At 41.4% G+C, this 26,423-nt stretch overlaps 1 protein-coding gene across 1 annotated transcript; it reads right to left on the bottom strand.

Moving 5' to 3' along the window:
• Positions 1-390: 390 nt before the first annotated feature.
• GPR27 (G protein-coupled receptor 27) lies at positions 391-3,161 on the bottom strand. The gene has a single exon (XM_060766351.2). It carries the CDS (start codon positions 2,441-2,443, stop codon positions 1,298-1,300), a length of 1,146 nt encoding a protein of 381 aa, XP_060622334.2. The 5' UTR covers positions 2,444-3,161; the 3' UTR covers positions 391-1,297.
• Positions 3,162-26,423: the final 23,262 nt, after the last annotated feature.

Raw genomic sequence — 26,423 nt, 5'->3', positions numbered from 1 at the left:
CAAACTGAAGATCAGAAGAAAAAATATTCTCCAATGAGAAGAAATGAAGAGGGGAGAGCAGAAGTATAAGGAGCTAAGAAAGGACAATATAATTTACAGTGGACAAGATTGGAAGCTACATCTTTTCATACCTTCCTTTCCACCCCTGAATTTAGCCATTGTAGACCATACTTTTTTGTTTTGTTAGTTACCCCATTCGACCTTCCCAATCTTTCCAATTTGGCCTCATCTTTTATACTGCTAAAACATGCTTTCTAAAAAAAGAACAAGGGAAGTTACAGTTCAAAACATCTGGAAGACAGCAAATCGCCTTCCCTTTTTATAGGCAAGCTGCCCTTAGGCAGGGAAGGCAGCCGACAGAAAAGCAAAACCCAATTACTCCAACGCCAATTCATGTACAAAAACTGGACAATGATTTTATTAAAACAGTCAAAATGTACACAGATTTCCCAGTTTGTAGCTAACATCTTAAAAAGCCAATATGTATGAAAGTCAGTGTATTTTAAAAACCTGATATTGACCATTTTGAAAGTTGATATGTGATCTCAACCTCTTTGTTTTTAAAATCATCATTTTTCAAAGGATTCTGAAAAGTATACCAAAGGAAAAGTGCAACACGAAAAATTAATTGATGTCAACATCAAAGTGAACGTCGTTCTCTTTAGGTCAATAGGAAATGACCTAAAAACTTGAGAGCACAATTAGGATGTAGGTTACTACTGCATCCTGTGTTTCTATTTCAGGCAAAGTTAAGAAAGTTGCTGCTCGCTAACCAAAATCATAATAATTTCAAAGCTCCTCCCCAAGAATCACCATTTAAACCAGTTTCTCCTTCTTTGTGAACCCTTTTTAAAACAAACATTGTAATACAACAGTCTGAGGCCATCAAAAATAACTTTAGTATAAAAAATTTTGTCTCGGCTGTTTATCAAATTGTACACTGTGAATAAAATTGTGTAGCCGTTATCAAAACTGGAAACATTTGCATTTAAAAAAAAACGGAACACAAAAATTATGGCCTTTTTGATCCATGTCAAAATTAACTGTAGGAACGTTAGAAGCAGCAATCCAAGCAATCTGGAGCCCTGTGTTATTCTTCTACATTTCCGCTGCCCACCCTCCCCTCCCACCTTCCGGCCGCACACAAATCCCGGAACACATAAATAAATAAATACCCTCTTAAAACCTAATGGTGGCGAGACGTCGAAGTGTCTCCTTGAGATACCCATCTGGCAAGTGCATATATAAAAGAACAGCATAGAGATAGTGGATCGTTCTCCTACGTGGGGAGGAAAAGCTACATCCCAAAATTCTTCAGATCACACAGAAGGGTGCCTTGGGTGTTCTGTATGCTTTGGCAGCAGAGGAAGTGGGCTCTGAAGCAGACCCTGAGCTCCCTGTTGAAGATGAAGCACAGGATAGGGTTGACCCCAGCCTGGGCAAAGGTCATCCAGACTGAGGTGGTCAGGTAGACCTGGGGGATGGCGCTGGCCTTGACGAAGACCCGCAAGTAACAGGCCACAATGTAAGGGGACCACAGCAGCAAGAAGAGCAGGGTGATCATGTAGAACATCTTGCAGATCCGCTTCTCCATCTTGAACTCCTCCAAGACCAGCAGCCGCTTAATCTGGCTGTGGGTGGCATTCTGGCGGATGCCCACCAGGGTTGGAGGGGTGGGACCGCGACCAAAGCCAGCCGTCCAGTTGGCGGCCGCCTGCCCGGTGGCCCCTGGCCCATGGAAGGTCCAATTCTGGCTGATGGCCGGCACCAACTGGGCAGGCTTCATCTTGCGGTGGCCGTGGATGAAGAAGAGGAGCTTGACGTAGACCAAGTGGGTGGCGGCGACCACGGCAGCCAACATGAGCATGAAGCCCAGCGTGTCGTTGGCCTTGACGTAGCGGTGCTCAAAGATGCACTGCTCCTCCTCCCGGATGAAGCGGTAGGTGCCCACGTCAAAGACAGGCGGGAAGGCCATGGCCACCGAGAGGGTCCAGACCATGCAGACCACCGCCAGGCAGGCCCAGCCCGTCACCCGCTTGGCATAGAAGCGGTGGTGGGCCACGGCCATGTAGCGGGTGACGCCCACGCAGAAGAGCAGGAAGGCGGCATGGAAGCAGAAAAGCACGGCCAGAAAGGCCAGCACCTTGCAGCTGAGCGGCCCATGGGGCCAGGCCCCAGCCCCGCTGCGCACCGAGAGCATGACAAAGGGGAAGCAGGCCAGTGAGCGCAGTCCGTCCGCCAGACACAGGTCCAGCAGCAGGTAGTAGGGTGCTCGGTGCAGGGGACGCTCCTTGAGGATCAGCCAAGCACAGAGGCCGTTGCCCGCCAAGCTGAGGCACAGGATGAGGCCCAGCGAGGCCAGCTTCAGGCCCGAGGTGCTCAGGAGGCCTCCAGGCAAGTGGGGCACGCTGCTGCTCCCGCCCAGCTCGGTTGAGTTCGCCATGAGGTTGACCACACTCAGAGAGAGGACCCACAGGCTTGGTGGAGGCTTCTCCTTCAGCAGAAGCAGCAGCAGTGCCTGGCTTGGCTCTTGAAAGGCGAGGCAGCCCCATGCACTGCCTCCATGCCTTCTCCTTCTGCTCTAAGACCCGGCCAACCGCGCCCTCTTCTCTCCTCCTTCCTTCCTCCTCCTCCTCCTCCTCTTCTTCCTCCTCTTGGGCGTGTGGTCAAGGCAGCCCCATGCCGGCATGCTGCGCTCCGCAGGGAAGCCCTTCTCCTCCTTCTCTTCTCCTCAGCCAAGGCTCTCCATTGGGGTGCGGCTCCCACCCCCAACTTGGAAGAGGAAGGCGCAGCTGGAGGAGGAGGAGGAGGAGCAGGAAGAGGGGCCAGCAGATGCTGCCTTTCTCCAGCCAGAGGCGCGCTGGGCTCGGCGCTTCTCCTCCCGCATCGCGTCCCCTTTGCCTATTGTCTGCCCCTTCCTGCTCTCCTTCCCTCCTCCATCGCCTCCTCCTCCATCCTCCAGGTCTTTCTTTCTTTCTTCTCCCACGCCTCCTCCCCTCAGCGCAAATACCTTTCCGATGAGGAGGAACGGCTCAAAGGGCAGCCCTTCTGGCGGGAAGGCATCCCTCTGTGTGTGTGTGTGTCTTTCTCTCTCTCTCTGTCTTTCTCCTTCTCTCTGGGAGCGGCTTCGCCGAGGAGAGTCACTCGCTCTGAGGCTGCGCCGAAAGGAGGAGGGAGCCGGCTTGGGTGGTTCCAGCCACACTGTCGGGTGGAGGCGGTTCGGCACCACTTTATGAGGGAATCCTGGGAGCTGTAGTTGAGCAAGGCCTGAGCCTTCTATGCCCAAGCGGGCTGGTACCTCTGCAAACTGCAATTCCCATTTTTCTATTGCATTCAGGCGTAGTGGAACTGCATTCATTCTGTGGTGTAGATCAGGCATGGGCCAACTTGGGCCCTCCAGGTGTTTTGGACTTCAATTCCCACCATTCCTAACAGCCTGAGCAACCTGAATTCCATCGTAGTGGGTCTACTCTGCATGCGGTGACTGTCACTTTTCCCAAGTATCCTGTCCACATCCTCAGGTTGCTCGGCTGTTAGGAATGGTGGAAGTTGAAGTCCAAAACACCTGGAGGGCCCAAGTTGGCCCATGCCTGATCTACTTACTAATTTGCATATGGTTTCTGATTGACCGGCCTCAGCATTCTAACGTTCTTTAGCAGCTGAAGGGAGAAAGGATGAAGCCTGAGCTTTTGGGAATGGTGGGAGTTGAAGTCCAAAACACCTGGAGGGCTCAAGTTGGTCCATGCCTGACTGAGGGGAGAAAGGATGGAGCCTAGGCTGTTGGGAATGGTGGGAGTTGAAGTCCAAACACCTGAAGGGCCCAAGTTGTCCAATGCATGAGCTATCTCGACTTACTAATTTGCATATGGTTTCTGATTGGTCGTCCTCAACATCCTAACATTCTTTAGCAGCTGAAGGGAGAAAGGATGAAGCCTGAGCTTTTGGGAATGGTGGGAGTTGAAGTCCAAAACACCTGGAGGGCTCAAGTTGGTCCATGCCTGATATATATTCATATTTATATGCATGTACTTTGTTTTTAATTTGCATTGCATTGTGAACATCCACTGTTAGTCACCTTGACTTTGGGTGATACAGAGAGCCAGAGCAAAGGACAAGGGCTGCTCTTCCATTTTTAAATTGTGAATTTTAATTGCATTTCATCGGTGGATTTTAACTTGTATTTTAACTCTGTGTGTCTTATATGTCTTTTAATAGTTTTGCCTCTTGTTTGAATGATGATGTATCCCACTTCATGCCGCAGGGAAAGGCAATTAATTCTTCTTCTTATTATTATTATTATTATTATTATTATATTACCCCAAGCTGTTGAACATCTCTGTCCATTAAGAATTCTTTTCCTAATATTCAAGTGGAATCCCTTTTTTTGAGAAATGAATCCTGTTGTGATTCTGTTGTGTCCCAACAGATTCTGTTGTGTCCCATCCGAAAACATAGCAATATAACAACCTATTAAATCTTTCAATATGGCTATTATTATTATTATTATTATTATTAGTCACCAACTTGGCCTGCCTTTGGGGTTGTCTTCAGCTGTTCTCACCATTGCAGAGGTTCCCCTCAAGTTCTCTTGTTGGCCTGCTCCAGGACCAAGCAATGGCAAAGTTCCTCGGCAGTCAGGTGGAGTGGCCAATGCTCTGCCCATTCTCTCTCCACCTCAAACTCTTTGAGTGGCTGATGTCTGGGAAGTGGCTCATAACTTGCATCTGACTCACATGTCAAATAAAAAAAATGGATGAATGACAGCTCGTAACTTGAAAAGCTCACAACTTGGGATGCCCGTAAGTCGATGTTCCACTGTATGCCCGCACAAAAATTAGCCAGCAAAAGCCCAGCAAAATATCATGTCTGGCGTGTTGAATTAGGAGTTCAAAACATAAGATCTCAGCCATGAAAACCCATGGCATGATCTTGGTCAATTTAGGTCCCTTCCACACAGCTGAATAAAATCCTACTGAATATATTTACCATAAAGGATGGACTTGAAGGCATACACCAAAATCTTCATGAACAACAATACAGTAAGACTCCCATGGAAGGTATGTTCCTGAACTTCGGGTAAATACATAAAACCACAGATAATAGCAAACTCTTGAAATAAGTGACTTTCTGCCCCAAAATATCACAGAATCACACCGGGGAACCTAGAAAATGCCTCAAGAGGACACATGTTACCTGACTTGGACAAATAAAACCATGGCTGTCTCTCCTGTGGATACAGGCATCACACTCTATATTCATGTATGTATAAGATCTTCTCAGTATTGCATTTGCACTGCTTTCTTCAGTACCTTGTGAGGTATTTTAGACCAAATCAGTCCCGCAATCTTTTGGATAGGACACAAGGCCTTAAAAAAGGCTTTCCCATGTTGAAATCCACTGTAGTCAATCTGAGGGCCATTCACGTCTGTTTAATAGATGACTGATGAACATTAGTTGTAACAGGTCACCATTCCCTAAAAAAGGCTTTTCTATAAAAGGAAGCTCGATTTTCCACTTATGCTATAATGCTCAGGACATGTTTAATCAGGCAGACTGAGGAAATGATAAAATATCTTTGGTTGCTATGGGACTTTGTCTGAATACTTACTTAGGCGATCCCTCGTAGCTCGAGGATGATGGTCCTCCAAGTGAAGTGTCTTGGTGGTGGGTCCGTAGGTGGCTGTGGAGCCCTATTCTTGATCCACATGTTCTCCTGCAGTGATGACATTGGTTTCCCAGTGGAAGGTGGTCCCGATCAGGGTTGGCTTGATGTGCCTTCCTCTTTGCCTTCCCCTTTCGCCCCCCATTCATGCCTCTTCAAATTCTGCAGCACTGCTGGTCACAGCTGACATCCAGTTAGAGTGCTCAAGTGCCAGGGCTTCCCAGTTCTTGGTGTCTATGCCATAGTTTTTAAGGTTGGCTTTAAGTCCATCTTTAAATGTCTTTTCCTGCCCACCAACATTTCATTTCCCATTCTTGAGTTGGGAGTATAGTAACTGCTTAGAGGAAGGATCCTGAGAACAAGCCTTATGAGGAGCGACTTAAAGAGCTGGGCATGTTTAGTCTGCAGAAGAGAAGCTGGAACGTGTCCAGAGGAGGACAACCAAAATGATCAAAGGTCTGGAGACCATGAATCCTTCTGAGGAGCATATTAAAAAGCTGGAACCAATTGAAAACCTACCTATTAAAGCAAGCTTTTGTTGAAGGAATCCAATTGCTCATGACAGCAAGTTCGATTTGCAGTGAGCTTAGCGAAATGTACTATTTAATTGGTGAGTCCCCAGAATAATTGTAATTGGTTTAAAATATTTTTAATGCTTAATATTTATTTAGATCTTATTTCTGGACGTTATTATGCTTTGTGTGATTTTTGTCTTGTATTTTATGTTAAATGTGCTTTGATTTGTATTGTATTGTGTTGTGAGCCTCTTTAGGTCCTGTTAGGAAGAAAAGTGGGATGTAAATATATTATTATTCCTTCCGCCTAAATCACCCCGTGAGTTTTCCTGACTGCACAGGATTTTGATCTCCCAGAGTCCTAGTCCCACACTCAGACCACTACACCTCACAGTTATATATATCACATTTGTCATATTAAAGTAAACCCAAGACACTGCTGAAGACAATCAACGAAGGCAACCAAAGAGAAGCTGGATGCTTATCTCTGTCTTTTGTTGGCTTTTGTTCATCTATTTTTTTCTCTTTGGCTAATTTTTTTCTCTTACCTCCTAGGCAATAGTCATCTTCTACAGATAGAGCTAAAACATGGGATGTCTCATGTGTGGTGGCAGGAACTTCACACTTTCAGAACTCCCAAAAGTCAGAACCAAACTTTTCTATGTCGCTACTTCTGATATAGCATGTAATGTAAATCTGAAATTCCCCTGTATCTACTGAAGATCCTAGGTTTCATGGTCCATGTGTGTAGGTTTCATGGTCCATGTGTGAAAACAGCATTTCCAAAGTGCTCCTGTATGGCAGAATGGAGTTGAACTGGATGGCCCTTGTGATCTCTTCCAACTCTATGATCCTATAAATCCAGATTCATTTTGGGAAACAGCTGCAGTGCTAATTTGATCTTAGTGGCCGGGTTCATGTTTTGCACACAAAAGATACCAGGTTTGATCCCTGGGAGGGATTTTATTTATTTATCGTATCAGGAGCAAACCAAACAGTTGTATTGTATTTTTTTTAAAAAAACAAACACAAAGTTTGAAAACTTGGCATTCTATTAAATGTCCTTTGATCAATAGCAGGCCACTTGGAGTGCCTCTGATGTTGCTATAAGAAGGTCCTCCACTGTGCATGTGGTGGGGCTCAAGTTGCATTGTAATAGGTGGTCTGTGGTTTGCTCTTCTTCACACTCACATGGGAGTGATGCTGAAACCCCAGGGTGAGCAAATTTGTTCCTGGGATATTTTAATAGCCCAGAAATGACCAGAGGTGGGTTCTATTTTCTGCTTTCAACTTAGTTTGCCTGTGCAAATAGTGAAGGAATTAATATCATGCCCTGCTTTCTTCAGTCCGCAGTGTTTTCTTCCCTTCACATATTCAGTGTTTGCAGCCAACAGGCCAAATGTCTTCTAGACATTATAACCACAGCAAATATGATATAATTGTGTTAAATTGGAAACTATGGAGTAGTTATAGTTAACTGAGTCAGATTTCAGCCAAGAGGTCCATCCTGGGCAATTTAGTCTAATCTGTCACGTAGCCTAAATAGATTTCATTGACCTGAGGCTTTGTTCTATATGCATTCTTAGGTATTGGAAGTGTTACAAAAGTGGGAAAACCCTGCTAGCAAAATCAAAGATGATTTAATTTGCCCTTTTCTTTCATTCTTTCTGTTCATACTTATTGGCTGGCTTTACTTGTTAGGTTTCTCATCTGTGCACAGGCTTCACTTTGACAGCATGTTGCTACTGGGCCGGTTAGGATTTGTGCAGCTTTGGAGGCATTTCACACCTTTTGCATGGTTACCCAAGTGCGTAGTGAATGTCATCTTTCTTTGCAGGCTAGACAGTTTTTCTTCCAAAGTTTTCCTTGTCAATCGTGCATTTCAGAGATGACCCTCATAGCCCCAACATTTCACAGATGGAAACCAGGATACATATGGCTAGGCCACCTCTGAGTTTGGCCAAAATGTCAAAAGTTATTACTGAAGAGGAACAGAAAAGCTAGTAGAAAATTTGCTTTTGTCTAAGGCCCCTTCTACACTGCCATATAAAATCCAGATTCTCTGCTTTGAACTGGATTATATGGTAGTGTAGACTCATATAATCCAGTTCAAAGCAGATAATGTGGATTACCGGTTTTGATCATCTGGATTATATGGCAATGTTAAATGGGGGAACTCATACTGATATGCAACTACATGCACACATACACTTTTTTAAACAAACAAACAAACATTGGTGGGAATGGCCAAGTTGCTCCATGGCACAGATCATCCCTACCAACTGGTTCCATTAATTCCTCTCTTGAACTCTGCAGCTATGCTGCCTCAATACATCATAAAACTGGATTTTCTGGAAAACTATGTGAAAGGCAACGTTTTTTTAAAAAAACTGGATCAAAGCCCAAAGAACCAACTTTCAAGTGACTCATGAAGAACAGCATGAGTCCAGATTGAATGACTGTGAGGTGATCAGTGTAGTATAGACAAACCCTTAAGGCTAAGAGGTAGTGCTCTACTTCTTGGTTGTGTCAGGATTTAGTTGCAATGTATTTGAATACCAGTATTCTACACCAGCAATACTTTTCCTATTGTTATTGTTCATTCGTTCAGTTGTCTCCGGCTCTTCATGACCTCATGGACCAGCCCACGCCAGAGCTCCCTGTCGGCCATCACCACCCCCAACTCCTTCAAGGTCAGTCCAGTCACTTTCCTATTAAGTATCTCAAAAGCATCACAGAAGAAGCCCAGGAAAAGTCAAACACTGTGCTCAGAACAAAATATACATATATAAATACAATCAAATGTGTCCATTTGGATTAACGTGGTCAATTTGTTTCATTCTGAATGTTATAATTTGTGTATGATTTGGGATAATCTTACAAGCAGTTTTGTGCTGGCAAATATAGACTTGTAATTGTAGGACTATAAAATACAGAGACACAATGTACATGAAGTTAGAGAAATGTACTGTGAACCCAGATATTTTGCTTATGTTCACAGTCTAAAGGGTTATCACATGTATTTGCTTCCTAGCCCTTGTACAGTCAGCCCTCCACATTAACTGGTGTTAGGAGCACAGGAACCCCATGAAAGTTAAAAAATATGAATAAGGAAATAGCTAATGTTTTAACCTGAGAAATCATATTGCTCTGAATATTTTCTAGGTCTTCTAGAATGGTTCTGTTGTCCCCCATGACCAACAGAAAATACTGTGTTTTCTGATGGTCTTTGGCGACCCCACTGACACCCCCTCATTATCCCCCCCACCCCTGGGGTCCCAACCCTCAGGTTGAGAAATGCTGCTCTAGGTCTTCCAGCATGACTGAAGGAAGTTGACCTGGAAGTCAGACTGGAAGACGTAAAGACTCCTACAGATAACATTTTTAATATGTAGAACTAACTCTGTGTGTGTGTGTGTCTATACACATATACACCATTGGTATCCTCTGGACTTTGGTTCCAGACCACCACCACCCCTTGATTTCCAAAATGCATGGATACGCAAGTTCCATTATATACAATGGCATAGTAAAATAATAATAATAATAATAATAATAATAATAATAATAATATTTTGCCAGAAAACTGGCAAAAGAAGGCTCTCCATGGACAGTTCCTGGGAAAAATTGAGAGTCAAATTGACTTGGATGTGTGAAGCATATGAAACAATAGATCACATCCTTAGCTGCTGCAAGAAGAGCTTGCAGACAGACTACAAGCAGAGGCATAACACCATTGCTCAGGTGATTAATTGGAACGTGTGCCACAATACCATCTGCCTGTGACAAAGAACTAATGGGATCACAAGCCAGAAAAAGTTACAGAGAACGAACATGTCAAGCTACTCTGGGATTTCCGAATTCAGACAGACAGAGTTTTGGAGCACAATACTCCTGACTTCATGATCGTATTAAAAAACAAAGTGTGGATTGTCGATGTTGCAATCCCAGGTGACAGCAGGATTGGAGAGAAACAACTGGAAAAGCTGACACGATATGAGGATTTAAAGATCGAACTGCAAAGACTCTGGCACAAGCCAGTCAAGGTGGTCCCAGTGGTGATTGGCACACTGGGTGGAGTGTCTAAAGACCTTGGCCTGCACATAAACACAATCGGTGCTGACAAAATTACCATCTGCCAGCTGCAAAAGGCCACCTTACTGGGATCTGAACGCATTATTCGCCAATATATCACACAGTCCTAGAGACTTGGGAAGTGTCTGACGTGTGATCCAATACAACAGCCAGAGAATGTCTGCTGTGGACTCATCTTGTTGTGTTTCAAATAATAATAATAATTTTAAAAAATAGAATTACAAAGAGTCTGGCGCAAGCCAGTAAAGGTGGTCCCAGTGGTGATTGCCACACCGAGTGCAGTGCCTAAAGACCTTGACCAGCACTTAAAAATAATAGGTGCAGACAAAACTACCATCTGTCAGCTACTCAGATCTGCATGCATTATTTGCCAAGACATCAAACAGTCCCGGTCACTTGGGAAGTGTCTGATGTGTGATCAGATACAGCCAGCATAGTGATCTTGTTTGCTGTGTACTAATTTTGTTGTGTATCTTCTTCCTCCTCCTCTTCTTCTGCTTCTTTCTTACCTCACCCTTTGTGGCTCAAGCCAGGTTACAACATAGCTAAAAACACATAATCATCATAAAAATTATAAAATATATATATTCAAATGTGTTTCTACAAATACATATATTAAAATACACAGAACAAAGATTAAAATATAGTAAGCACAATGATCAAGTTTTAAATTCATTTAAAATGCTATCCCTGATATAAAATGCTAAGATAAGATTTACAAAATCAAGGTTTACTTTTTTCGTGATTTGAAAAAAAAATCAAACTGTTGGTGGTTGAATCCATGGATACGGAATATTTGGATACACACACACACACACAAAGGACCCATCTATACAGTCATATAATAGAATTTGAAACTGCATTACATGGTCAGTGTAGACTCATATAATGCAGTTTAACTGCATTGAACTTCATTATATGAGTCTACACTGACCATATAATGCAGTTTCAAACCACATTATATGGCAGTGTGGATGGGGCCAGCGTGTCTCATTGCAATTGAGATGTATCTATATAGAGTCATAAACCAATTATGCTCTTTTTTCTTTCATGTCAGAAGCAACTTGAGAAACTGCAAGTCACTTTTGGTGTGAGAGAATTGGCTGTCTGCAAGGACGTTGCTCAGGGGACGCCCGGATGCTTTGATGTTTTACCATCCTTGTGGGAGGCGAAAATAAATTGATGTATCACAAAACAATGAGTAAGATAAAAACAATTCAAACAATGCAGGTTGGGAATATTTTTATATTTCCCAAATTGCCATAAAACTATAAGATACAGACGTAGCATCTAAAAGAGATATATAATATTACCCCTGTATCTGCAGGAAATACTTTCATGGACTTTGCAAGGATATATGAAACTGTGAATAAAAGTGAATTGTATTTAACTTAAGGACTTTCAGCCCAAGAATACCACAAAGACATGTTAAGAACCTAGAAAATGCCAAGACAGGGTGTATTTTTTCTGACATTGATAAATGAGACCACAGGTACCGGTCCCACAGATGAGAGGAGGCGGGCAGTCATACTGTAATCAATACTGAGACCGTCACCAGACTAATTTCCTGAGAAGAATGCATTTCCTTTGTAACCCTCCTTTCCCATAAGAGTCCACTGGCATTAAAATGACAATTGTTAACATCCCCACAGCTGCCTAACTAATGGTAATCGTATGCATCACCTCCATCCCCCTGAAGCGCTTTAGCTTGGCAAGTAGATAGCTTGACACAGGGAAGCAGTTCAGTGTCATTTTTAATGAGAAAGTGCATGCAAGGATATGCAAGGGCTGCTGTCATCACACGGTGGGTCTGCTGTCAGTACGAGTTAAGGCAACTGTTCTGAAACTACACCTCATCTAGACATTTCAATGGTTGTAGAAGGTGTATCATGTGTGCACCTAAAGAAGTCAGCAGGGAAGCTGATCTGTGTCTGCCTTCGTGTGCTTTTTTGGGATGCGAGGCTGGAGCATGACATAAAAAATTAATTCTCAACTCATACTCAAAGGTGTAATTCAACTATCTTTTGCCATGAGAAACATAGGTTAGATCTACACTTCCAAATAATATAGTTTGAACTGCATGATACGGTCAGTGTAGATCCATATAACACCGAAACAAGGAAATACTACCCGGGATACCTTGTGGTAACCTCTTAGTAATCTTCTCTGACACTATGACAACTCGTCATGTAACAACAGTCCTCGAAGTAATTTAAGTTTGACTTTTTTAACTACTAGAGAGATCCTGTCAATATAATGGACTTCTAAATTGGTTTATTAAAAGGAGTTTTATTTCTCCCATTTATGTAAATACATATATTTACCTGCAATAGAGATAAGTTTAAGATTTCTATTTGAATGTTGTATTTATAAAAAAAACTGACTACATTACAGAACATTTGATGTTTCTATAATAACAATAATTTATTTTTCCTGTATACTCTGTTATATAGATATCTGTTTTCTAGGTATAAGTTAAATCCATATAATGTCATTCAATGCAGTTCAAATTGCATTAAATGGATCTACACTGACCATGTCGTACAGTCCAGACTACATTATTTGGCAATGTAGTTAACCATCATTTTGCCTGTATGATCACGATACTGCAGAGCACATTACACCATGGCAGAAAACATTCCGGAGATTTACAAAACAATACTATTATATAGTGGCTCATGCTCCTCAACAGCTCTTCTTTTTGGTAGGATTTGATATCGCCACTATGGAAAGGAATTACATATTTTGTGCCTTCGTTTCTTTTTGGCAACGTTTCCATTAGAAGGTGTATTCACTGCTGTTGCAGTTCCACATTTCCATTTTGCCACCTTCTGAAAGCTACCATTAGATAGCTTGGCCATTTGAATATAGTCTAATAACTTTTCTCTCCAGTCCTTTTTAGATAGTTCTTTTTCACCTTTCCAAGATTTTGCTATTGTCAATCTGGCTGCAACAAAGCTATATTGGCAAATTTCCTCATCCCCTTTACTAATTAAAGTAAAAACTTGGTGATGGGACCAAGCCTTTGGGCAGTAAGCAATACAAGGAATGATCAGGACCATGTGCAATAGATATTGATATTTGGAACAGCCCTGGACTAGGATTGCTGGATTGTGTCTTCATGAGAAGCCTTCTCTTCTTCGGGCTAAACATGCCCAGCTCTTTAAGCCACTCCTCGTAGGGCTTGTTCTCCAAACTCTTGATCATTCAGTCGCCCTCCTCTGGACACATTCCAGCTTGTCAACATCTCCTTTAAACTGTGGTGCTCAGAATTGGACACCGTATTCCAAGTGTGGTCTAACCAAGGCAGAACAGAGTGGTAGCAGGACTTCACTGGATCTAGACAGTAGACTCCTATTGATGCAGGCCAAAATCACATTGGCTTTTTAAGCTACCACATCACATTGTTGGCTCATGTTTAACTTGTTTAATTCTACTTTAATGCTTATTCTTGGTATGTTTTAATCTATTAATCTTTTAAACCGTAAGCCAGTTTGAATACCATTGTTGCTGCTGCTGCTGCTGTTATTGTTGTTGTGATGACATACAGGATCTGTCCTTTTAACAGCCATCCAAATGGCAATAGGAATTCCCTCTCCTTTGTGAGTGGGTGTGGTTCCTTAAAGATCTAGCTAAAAATGGTTGGAAGGCATTTTGTTTAAAACATAATAATAAACACATCACACCCTGTATCATAGGATTTCAAGATGATATGCAACGATATCAATCTATTTAAAGTAGTAACATGGATTTAAGTTCTCTATTTTTGCACAGAGGCCAAATTCTATGTTGCTATCTTGACTGTTCAGTTGTTTATTTCTTATGACTTCAGCTACCGCATGGTTATGTTTTGCTTCTTTTAGGTCTTCCCCTGTTTTAAAAAGAAAATTCTCCAGATCGGAGAGTACCTTTGATTTACAACTGAAGCTTTAGGTACAGCTTTGTCACCCCAAATGAAAGGATTTCCACTGCAGCTCAACCCTCACATACTAACTCAAAGCATTTGTGCTTTGAGGAATTTTTCTTATATGTTGACTCTGAGTAAACACAAAGGATGAACTGTAGTTTTTGGTTCTTTAAGGAAAGAAAATAAAATATCATAAATCTTTAGTGATGCCATAAGTCATAAACAACTTGAAGGCACACAACAACAAGAAGAACATTGAACTTACTTTAGTCTCTGCTGTTGTGAAAAGGATGGATAAATTGTTATTGCCCTACTTCTCACTGGAAATGTTTTAGAAAGAGGATACAAAATGAAGAAAGCTTCCAATTTTGTAATACCTTATACCAGGGGTCCCCAAACTAAGGCCCGTGTGCCAGATGCGGCCCTCCAAGTCTCTTTACCTAGCCCCTACCATACACTTTTGACTTATGGTTGCCCGAAATCTGAAATGACTTGAAAGCACACAACCACAACAATCCTAACTTGACTATCTCATCAGCCAAAATTAGGCCCATACATCCCATTGAAATACTGGTAAGTTTTTGTTGGTTAAAATTGTCCATTATTTAAAATATATTGTTCTTTCATGGGTTTTTTTTATAAATATAATATGTGCAGTATAAATATAATATGTGCCGTGTACACAGGAATTCATTCATGGTTTTTTCAAACTATAGTCTGGTCCCCCAACAATCTGAGGGACCCTGAACTGGCTCTCTCTTTAAAAAAATCTGAGGACCCCTGCTGTGGTGAAGTGTAAATTTTAATCTACTGTTATGTATAATTATAGATAGGCATTTGAAAGGTTAAGTATTTAAAGTTGCATAACTGAGCTCAGCTCACTTTGAGCTAGGTTGCTATGGAAATAGGGGCAGAGCCAACTGCCACTTGGCAGGACAGCCATTTTAAAACAGTCAGTCTGTAGTCTGTGAACTACAGGAGTGGCTGGTTCTGTAGTAGTGAGAACCAGGGAGGTAGTCTGCGGTTTAAAAACTACAGGAAAAGGCTGATTCTACTGTAGTGAGAATCAGGAAGGTTTTGGCTTTTAGCCTAGGTAGTTTAGATAAGTCGAGTTGACTTATTTATATTAGTAGTTAGTGTATGAGTTGAAGAGGTGAGAGAAACCCAGTGAGAATCTTTATTGCAACAGAAATATCACCAAGAAAGAATAAGCTTGTATCTGAAATAATCTATTAAGGAAAGTTTGAAGAAAAATCAGTTTGAAACCTGTTTAGTAGAAGGAAGAGTCCTTTCCAGAGTTGGTTTAAAGAATGTTATAAATGTAACCTCTGAAGATATGTGCCTCTAAGAGTCAAGAAACATTGAAATCATCAAGCTTAGGCTACATTTAAATAAACTTGTTACAGTTCTTATAAAGTCCGGTCACTGTTACAAATCCTTTCCAAGTTAAGTCATGCTATACCCTAAAGAAAGACCAATTACTAGCTATCAGCTCCGTTATCAATTTAATCAACCCTTACAAAGTGGTGGCAACTTTACAAAACCATTACAAACCAGTGGCTTTTTCACAATCTGGTGGTCATTGTTGCACCTGCCTTATACAAATTTATTATTTATTTGTTTATTTACTATATTTATACACCACCCCTCTCAGCCCGCAGGCTACTCAGGGCTGTTTACAGTCTGCACTAAAGCCATAAAATACAATTAAAAACATTAACATAAATATAGAACAAGTCTCCTTGTTAAAAACATTGTCCAGTCACATCGTCCAGTTGTTCCATTTTCCTATATTTGTTACACTATAGGCTAATCTATAGGCTAATCAGCATTGTTACACTGTATGCAGTTCAGGTCAAAAGGACACTGCAGAACTGGGAAAGGTGCAGAAAAGGTAATCAAAATTATCAGGTGGTTAGAGTCATTACCCTAGGAGGAAACGTTACAATAATTTTATATTTTTAGCTTAGAAGAACAACTATGAGTAAGAGGCTAGATGAAAGGACAGCACCATTTATAGAATCATGCATAGTGTCAATTTGCTTTTTGAGGAAAATAGAATCTGGGAATCTGTGCCATGAGCACAGGATAGGATGAGCGCAGAATCCATGCAAAATCCAGTTACCCAGATAATGTTGCAACCCTAATAGTGTGGAGAAAGCGTCTCCCTTCTCTTACGATACTCAGGCTTGTCACCCGGTGAAATGAAGACAGGATTTAGGACAGAAAAAAAACATTCTGCATGCTCGGTGTTTCGAGAAACTAAAAATTTCACAACAACTTCAAAAAAAATGTATGGTGGAAAGCTATTGATGGATATTTCATCATGGCTATGTCTGTACGCTGCATCCTCTAGAAGAGACAGCATTTCTCTGAATATCAGTAGCTGGAAGCATTAACTGTTGTGCTTCTGTCCTGCTGTGCGCATCCCATATGTGCCTGGTTGACCGTTACGGGAGACCATGCTGGACTAGATAAGCCTTGGTCACTCCCAGCAGGGCTCTCCTTATGCGCTTATTTATTTCCCTGTTGCTACCAAGAAGCAAGTTAATAAGCCAGTACATACAAACCAGGATCAATCTTGTGCTGCGTGGAAAGAGACACAGTAATTGGACAACTTTACAAGGTTGTTAGGGATGAATCCTCCCATAGTTAAAGCACTTTTTTTTCATAACTCCTTCATTACAGAATACATTTACACAGCCATGATTCGGTTTGCCACTCACCCCAACTGATCTATTACTTCATTGGCCAATTATTTTTGTGGAACGCTAATGCTAAGCAAATTGCTAATGCTATAATTAGTTGGTACATCCTGATACAGTGACAATTTGAAACCAGACAATCTGGGAGGGGGAACATCAAGTGATAGGAAAGAATCAAACAAAAATACTCTTACAATTTGAAGTCACAATCCCAATTTGTTCATTAATAGGATGATGTGGTTGCTGCCAGAAAGGGTCCTGTCTGATTCCTAAGTCAAACCATTTCTGGAGCCCACGTGGTTTGAGCAAATTTGGATTCAGCTTGGAAAATTTTCATACCACAAAAGGACCATATATGTTGTTGTCACTTCCGACTCTTTGTGACCTCATGGACCAGCCCCCTTCAGAGCTCCCTGTCAGCCGTCACCACCCCCAGTTCCTTCAAGGTCAAGCCAGGCCCTTCAAGGATAACAACCATCCATCTTGCCCTTGGTCGGCCCCTCTTGCTTTTTCCTTCCATTTTCCCCAGCATTGTTATCTTCTCCAAGCTTTCCTGTCTTCTCATTATGTGGCCAAAGTACTTAATCTTTGCTTCTAATATCCTTCCTTCCAGTGAGCAGTTGGGCATTATTTTCTGGAGTATGGACTGGTTTGATCTTCTTGCAGTCCATATATACCCATATGTAAATTGGTCACATGTATAGGTCAAGGGCATGTTTTAATATGATATGTGGATAACTCGTGGGTCATACCAGCAATGCCTCAGAGGGCATACCGCCCCTGGTCACCACCAGCATTATTCCATCAGGACATTCAAAATGGCCAGAAGCAGCACCATGGTGGAGATAGTATAAAGGGCCAGGGTTTCTTTTAGATTCTCCTAGAACAGAGTAAGCTTTTGCTTTTTGCCACTCTACTCAGAGAAGGAGATGGTTCCTTTTGTTTGATAAGAATTAAGATACAGTACTAACCTTGACCCATGGGTAAGTTGACCCAGGTTTTGGGGACAATTTATGGACTCAAATGTCTAGACTTATACATGAGTATGTACAGTATATCCACACAAATGAAGTATTGTGTTGTGGACTGTGGTCCATCCACTTTGACTCTTAAGCAGCAACAAATGAATCGAACTGTATTGTAAACTGAGCTCCATAATCAGCTTTGTCTTTGGGTGCACCCTGCCTTTTCTGTAATTATACCAGCTTTGCTTTGGATTTTACCTCGCTGATTTCTTAAAACCTGGTGATTAACCAATACTCTTTGCAATCCCCTTCCTACTTTTATAGCTATACGATTCATAGATTTCCTTCTCTAAACCCTTTAATAGCAAAAACAGGCCTCCTGTACATTTACCTGAACTAATTTAAACCAGAGGCCAGTGTAGTTAATAGCAAGCAATGGCCTGCAGCTAATAAGCTTGTGGAGATACAGAGTAAGCTTCTTAGTCCAGTTATAAGAAGCTTGCAGCTGTTAGAAGCTCTGCTGCTTTGCTCTAAAGCTATTATTCCTCTCACGTTAAATAAAATCCCATTCCCAGAGTGAATCACATGTGTTACCCACATAAGCATATACCTCAGGACTAGGAATACTTTATGTATAGATGAGAACATATCTTAAATATATTGCTACTGCAACAAGGCTGAGGATCCTCAGTCCTGACTTAAAATAAGGTTCAATATGATGGGCTACGGTGGGTTTTCAAACAGTGGAATGACAGACCACAATGGTTTGATCCTGTTTTACATTTTTTTAAAACAAATATGGAAGATGGCTGAATTTTAGTGGCCAAACACATGCTTTATGGCCTGAGTGGGGTTCATTTGGGCCTCCAGATTTTGGATCCTAGCTTTTGTAATCACTGGCTATAGGGATTTCAAGAGAAATCAAGTAACATCCTCTGTTTTACCACTAAGACCAATGCCTAGGAAAGTTCAGTAACTGAGATCGCAAAGAGCCACTACTGGTCAGAGTAGAGGAGAAGGCAACCTGGTGTCCTGTTGGTCAACAGCTGTGGTTGTGGCTAGATCTACATGGCTGCATTATATGGTCAGTGGACCCATAAGAGGACATATGAGTTTTAAAGGCCATTTTAGCATATTTCAAATGTTTGATTTGTCTGTTGTGGAATACATGTAAAGGTACCATTTTTTTCATAAGAATATTGTTGTTGTTGTTTATTCATTCAGTCAGTCACTTCTGACTCTTTGTGACCTCATGAACTAACCCACACTAGAGCTCCCTGTTGGCTGTCACCACCCCCAGTTCATTCAGAGTCAAGCCAGTCACTATAAGAATTCCATCCATCTATCCATCTTGCCCTTGGTCAGCCCCTCTTCGTTTTTCCTTCCATTTCCCCCAGCCTTCCAACCTTTCCTGTCTTCTCATTATGTGGCCAGAGTACTTCTTATTTGTCTATAATATCCTTCCCTCCAGTGAGTAGTGGGGCATTATTTCCTGGAGTATGGAATATTGTTGTAGAGTGTAAACAGTCCAATTTTTTCTCCCTTCCACTGTGCTTCTGCACCTGGACCAGGAAACCAGTTCCAAAAGGGAATGAGCGGAAAGGTCAGCATATAAATATGGCATAGTGAAAATATATTTGAAATTTTCAAAATGTAATTGTAATGTTTTATATACAAATAATTGAATATAGGTTGAGCATATGAACATGGTAGCAAACATGATAATAAAGTGCTGGTTCTTTTCAGATTACTGTTTTTTGGGGGCACAAGTTTTCATAAAGTGCCTACTGGTGTCAGAAGATGTCATGTTTAGTATTCTGGAATCTGACTTGTCAGTACAGGTACAGGAGATGATTGTCTCAGTAACAGTGAAATCTTGATGAAAGCCAAAGCAAGAAAGTAAGTGCTGTGTTATCCTTTCCATTCATAAAATGATTGAGGCTCCCTCTAATGGCCAGTTTCTATAATAATTTATGTAAAGTTTGCTTTGCTTGGTTTTAGGGGATCTTTGCAATTTGGCTTGCCCCAAGACTAAGCCTTGAGCAAGATATCATGACAGACGACTCCATAGAAAGCAGTCCCTGCGTGGCATGGAAACATGATGTAGCTGATTCCAAAGCTTAATTAACAGCAGAGCTGTTCGGTTCTGAATTCTTTCTTCAGGATACACCTAAACTTCTAGCATCCTGTTCTAGAGATAGGCTTTCTATGCTGAACAATTCTTTGGATGCTTGTCTGGAAAGATGTTTCAGTTGATGCAGAACAACTTGCTTCCCTACTACAAGTTGAGAGTATCCATTAGCTAAAATGCTTCATATCAGAAATGTTATGTATTTGGGATTTTTAAAAAATGGAATGCAGGTAACTTGCACATATATAATGAGATATCTTGGAGATGGAACCCAGGTTTAAACAAGTATGCATTAATGTTTCATATGCACCTTATACACATTGCCTGAAGATAATATGATGCAATATTTTAAATAATTTTGTGCATAAAACAAAGTTTTCGTACGTTGAATCATCAGAGTGTTGTCACTATCCCAGCCACTCATGTGGGCAATTTTGGATTCAGAGTTCCAGATAATATACGCTAAACCTGTCAGTGTGTTTGAGGTGGCAGTTGAAGCCATTGATTTCAATAGTTTTAGTTATTCCTGAATCTGCACAATTTCTGGCTTTGTAGAAGAAACGATTGAAATAAGAACCGGGAACAAAAAATAAGGACTTTGGAAAGTGTGTTAAGCAAGAATTGGGCTTATTCAACAAGGTACCTGGAATTAATTTCAAGCTCATATTTGGATAGCTGAAGCAGCAAGTATGCAATGCATATTGCTATGAGCTGACCTGGGGTGTCTATTTGCCCGTCAACAGTTTTCATAAAGGTTTTCAGGCACTTAATTTACTTTATAAATAACTATAGGTATTTCATCTTCCCAGAACCTGGTTACTTCCTAATTTCAGTTCTAGCCCTAAGGTAGGAATATTATATTTTATTTTCAACACACTATATGGTAATGACTGATAAAACCAAATCGAATTGAAGTGCAGCCTAAGAATGGCCAATGGAGCAAATGCTGAAAAATGATGCAGTTCTCTGTGGTGGCAGTCTGAAGATATGAGAAGTTCAAAAAGGGTTTCACCCATCATAGCCCAATGGCTCAATTGCTAGCACCTCCAATCTTGGAGGGGATCAGGTAACACTTGTTCATGGCAGCTGCTGGCTAAACCAGTTGCCCCCCTTCTTGAATCCCCAAAGGATGTTGGACTTCATCTCTCAGGCATCTCAGCCCCATCACCAATGGAGGCTGAGAGATGCTATAACTTAGCACCATCCAGTGGCCAAAGTTTCAAAGAATCATAGAGTTGGAAGAAACTACAAGGACCACCCAGTCCAATATCCTGCCATGCAGGAACATCCAATCAAGCTAAGATCATCAGGGAAGTCCCAGCCCTTGGTCCCACCTCCTTCCCATGTGAGGTTGGTGGGGATGAGAGAGAGAGCCTTCCCAATAGTGGCCCCTTATCTATGGAACTCCCTTCACAGTTAAATTAGAGTGGCCCCCTCCCTCCTGACCTTCAAGAAAAAAATTAAAAACGTGGCTTTGGAACAAAGCTTTTGGCCAGTAAATTGGAGCAGTGCAGTAAGAGATTACAAATAACATAACTGACAACTTGGAACGGCCCTTGAGAACCACTTTGATTGTGTGATTTTAATTAATGTTTTAATGTTTGACGTTTTCATTGTTTTGGATTTTATTGGTTTATGTATCGATATATATATATATGTGTGGCATTGGAGTGTTGCCTTTGTAAGGCTACTCTGAGTCCCCTTCAGGGTGAGAAGGGCAGGGTACCCCCCCCCCCAACAGATGGCCATTCCAGTCTCTGTTCGAAAACTTCCAAAGAAGAATATTCCACTATGCTCCAAGGCAGAGAGTTCCACTGCTGAACAGCTTGTACGGTCAGGAAGTGTTTCCTAATGTTCAGGTAGAATCTCCTTTCCTGTAATTTGAACCTATTGCTCCTAGTCCTAGTTTCAGGGGCAGCAGAAACAAATCTACTCCCTCTTCCTTATGACACTCTTTATCATATTTATACATGGTTATCATGTCTCCTCTCAACTTTTTCTGGATACATTCCAGCTTGCCAATATCCATCTTGAATTGCGGTGCCCAGAATTGGGCACATTATTCAGGTGAGGTCTGACCAAAGCAGAATAGAGTGGGATTATGATTTCCTTTGATGTTGTTGACCTCATTGGAAATTGATGGCTAGTTTGGGAATGGGAAAGGTGTAGCCATCCAAATGTTTTTGCAAGACCTAACAGCAAATAGCCCAACACTCAATCAGTTCATGAGCCAGTATAGCCAGTGGAGAAGTTCAGCATTTGGGAGCTATGTGACTCTGGGATAGATGCCAAGATAGCTTCCTATTCTCCCATAATACGAACATGGTTGTGTCTCACCTTCATGCAATTATAATTCTCAAAGCATATGAGATCTTTTTCTGTTTTTCTTTTTTTTAGTATTAAAGCTAACATAAGAATTCTAGACTAGTGTGGTGCTGTGGCACATGAAAGAAATACAAGAAGAAACCCAAGGCGTATATGCCTCTATCACATTTATACACAAATTGTATCTTGCAGTTTATGTCCCAAAATAAGTCTAGTTATCTGTGCCTATTTCCCTGAGATTACTTGTTGTTGTATGCAAATGAAAGTGTTCAATAACCATGAAGTCCAAATCCTTAAGCTTTATGTATATTCTTGACCATGAATGACTGAATAATTTAGAATGATCGACAGTTCAGACAAGTTCTTGACCATGATTCCAGAAGAAGGCACTTCACAGGAAGGAGAGGAGCCAGCTTGAACCCTATTCTATTGATGAAACCGCTATAAAGTTTTAGATGCCTCGTGGCAGAATATAAATAAATCATGGTTTTGTAATACCCAGCTCTAACATGTGATTGAAGGAGCTGGCAAGTTCTTCAGTCTGGGCCACCCTTGATCCAGCACATCCAGCTTGTTTACTGTATTCCTTGCACCTTTTGTAACAACGGCTGAAGTTATGTAAGGGATGCAGTTATTAATAAACTCCTGCAATTAGAATGCACAAAGAATCTATTAGACGTTGGATATCGCACCTCACTCATGCCGATTACCAGTAAAACCCATTCTGTTTCCATGACAACTTATCCTGAAAATCTTATTTGATATGAGATCTTCCTTGGATGGGGAAACCTTGCAAAACAACTCTAGAACATGGCTGTGTGTGCATACACAAGTAAATAAATGTACCCTGGGATTATCTGAAGATATTTTGCTGTATTAGGTGGAGCATTAATTTGCATAATAATAAAGGCAGACATGGCAGGGAATCCTACAATCTTCTCCCATTTGCCAGAAAGGGAAAAAAACAAAAAAATATATAACTAAAATTTGCTACCTTTCCATGACACCCAAAAATCTCCTTCTTGAGGCAGTCACTTTACCCTGACATACCCTCCATTGACCTCTATCACCATAATCCTTACAGCAAGATAGTTTAAGAATGATCTCTTGAATATGCTTCCCCTTTGTTTTTGACTTTGCTTTGAAACACACTAATACTTCAAACCATTTTGCACTGGTGTCTTCAGCCCACAATGCTTGATTCATCATGAATTTCCTTCACCAGATTACCCTCACAACATCGAAAACTATGTACTGGGTAAGCTAGCAGGAAGGGAGATACCCAAATGATATTCAGGAAGCTGAATTTCAATCCCTGGCATCTCAAAACAAGGCTGAGAAGGAATCTGAAACTCTATGGTCTTGTGCCTATTGATGTGGACAATACTAAGGTGCATCTACAAGGTAGAATTAATAAAGCTTGAACTGCCAAAGTTCAATGCTATGGGATCAAGTGGGCTGTAGCTTTACAAAGTCTTTAGTCTTCCTTGCTAAAGAGTACTGGCGACTCACCAGACTACAAATCATAAGATTCCATGTTGTTGAGCCCTTGAAGTTAAAGTGGTGTCAAACTGCACTGAATCAACGATGCATTATTATTATTGTATTATTATTATTATTATTATTATTATTATTATTAGATACACAAAAATATTAGTACACAGCAAACAAGATCACTATGCTGGCTTTTGTATTTGATTACACGTTGGACACTTCCCAACTGTCTAGGACTGCGTGATGTATCGGCGAATAATCCATGCAGATCTGAGTAGGGTGGCCTTTTGCAGCTGACAGATGGTCATTTTGTCAGCGCCAATTGTTTTTAAGTGCAGGCCAAGGTCTTTAGGCACTGCACCCAGTGTGCCAATCACCACTGGGACCACCTTTACTGGCTTGTGCTGGAATCTTTGCAGTTCGATCTCTAAATCTTCATATCATGTAAGCTTTTCCAGTTACTTCTCATCAATTCTGTCGCCTGGAGTTGCAACATCAACTATCATTATTTTTTATTTACTAGCTTGAGTGCCCAGCAATGCCTGGATTATTTGAAAAAGGCATTGTTTGTTTTGGGGTGTTTGGTCATATCATTTTGTTAATTAGCAACACTGTTTATTAGAAAAAAGCCAGTCTTTGATATGTTTTTTATGAATGCTCCCATTAGAAAATAAATGAAGATGTGGGTGAACTACAATTTGCAAACCTGTGGGTCAATCCTCCCCAAACCAGGCCTATGTGGACATTTGGCCATGTTGCACCTGTGTGCCAATTTTGGTCCAGAGCCAACGTTGGCTGGGTTCAGTACTCTCTGCATGTAGGTGAACTACAACTCCTATAAATAAAGATCAGTTCCCCCCCCCCCCCAAACCTCTTGTTCAGTTGCTGACCAATTCCTGTTTGCTGTGTGCCACAGGAAAGGGTAGGAAAGGGTTAAGGGAAAGGCAGTGAGCGGGATCATGCAAATTCCATGGCAATGGAAAGAGTATGGAACCCCGGGATGTCCATTCTGGAGGAAAAACAGAACATCTAGGATGAAATTGTCCCTGAAAGCTTTCACTAGGGTGGCAGGAAATGGAGAGGACATTATTGGCAGGGCTTTGGCTACATGTTTATCGTGCCTGCTGTAACTTGAAATGTCTTTGAGGGAGAGCTTTTGATGGCTCTTCAGCACTGTGGATTGTAGCTCTTTGTGGAAACGGGAGTCTGTCTAAGGGCCCTTCCACACAGCCCTATATCCCAGAATATCAAGGCAGAAAATCCCACATTGTCTAAGTGTGGACGCAGATAACCCAGTTCAAAGCAGATATTGTGGGATTTTCTGCCTTGATATTCTGGGATATGAGGCTGTGTGGAAGGTCCCTATGTGGACACCTCCACCACATATACATTTTCACTTTTATTATGTGTATAAATAGATAGAAGAATTTTTCCCCATAAAGGAGACTCAAAGCAACCCTGGATTAAAAGGACCAACACTCTGATCCAACATTTTCTGTGTTCCCATGAACAAGCAACTCATACTCTTTCCAGTTTCCCTATGCAGGTGAGGAAATGCAAGATGAGTAAACCCTGTGTAGAAACAGGGTGAGTGACCTTCACCCCTATGTACAGATAAAAGCTCTTTGAGCAGGCAATCCACTTCAACGGCTGCTAAATGGACTGAGCAGCTGACTTGGCTAATTTCCAGGCTCTGACATGATCCCAAACTCAGTTCATGACACCCTTCAACTCACAAGGTATTCATGAAGACAGAAGGCATACGGTGTTTCCACACTGAAAAGGCGCAACAGGAATTTCAACTCTTTCTTTATTTGAAATATTTACGTCCTGCCTTTCTGGCTGATGACAGGCCCTCGGGGCTCCTGAGAACAAGTGAGAATGAATACATTATAACATATAATAAGATTATTTCAAAGGCAAGGCTACGAGGTGTGAATATTATGGGGGCATGCTGTTGGAAAAAATATCCATTTCCCAGACCTCTGATATTACTTCTGATGCTGATGTGTCAACTGCTGCTCTTTCATGTATTCTAAGGCCCCATCTACACTGCCATATGATGCAATTTGGAAGCCATTACTGCCATCAAACAAAACACAAATGGAGACAAATCAAGAGTTTTCCATATGACCACTATCTCATACCTTCAATTTCAGGATGAGCAGATTTATTTTTGTTAAAACAAAACATCACAACCGCTAAAGGTTTTATTCAATTGGGAAGTAATTACAATGCATCATACAGTTATGATTTTGTTTATTTCCTCTGCTAACACTTTTTTTTCTTTTAGAGCTGGTTTATGGCCCTTTTTGTTGACTTTAATATACTGTGCAAGAAAACATAGTTTTGTTGATGACTGCTTGGGGAAAAGGTATACAGGATATTAGCCACTTCACACTATATATTGCCAGAATGTTTTGTTATTTATGGCTCACTACTGAAGTATTTTCAGGTACTCTGTGACCTCGCTGAAGCTGATTGAGTTACAATACCGGGAATGTTGTTGGCAGCCATAATTGTTGAACGATGTACAGCAGGGAGCAATGCTTTTTGGGCTGACTGATATGGGACATTTGTTTCCATCATCGTCATCATCATCAATTTTATATCTTACCCACTCT

The sequence above is a fragment of the Anolis sagrei genome, chromosome 2, assembly GCF_037176765.1.
Source record: "Anolis sagrei isolate rAnoSag1 chromosome 2, rAnoSag1.mat, whole genome shotgun sequence".
Classification (NCBI taxonomy): domain Eukaryota; kingdom Metazoa; phylum Chordata; class Lepidosauria; order Squamata; family Dactyloidae; genus Anolis; species Anolis sagrei.
Note: the sequence above shows the minus strand (reverse complement) of the source record. Positions and strands in the feature narration are given on the sequence as shown.

Coding starts and splice junctions, on each gene's coding strand:
- GPR27 (XM_060766351.2), bottom strand. CDS start 2,443: ATGGCGAACTCAACCGAGCTGGGCGGGAGCAGCAGCGTGCCCCACTTG.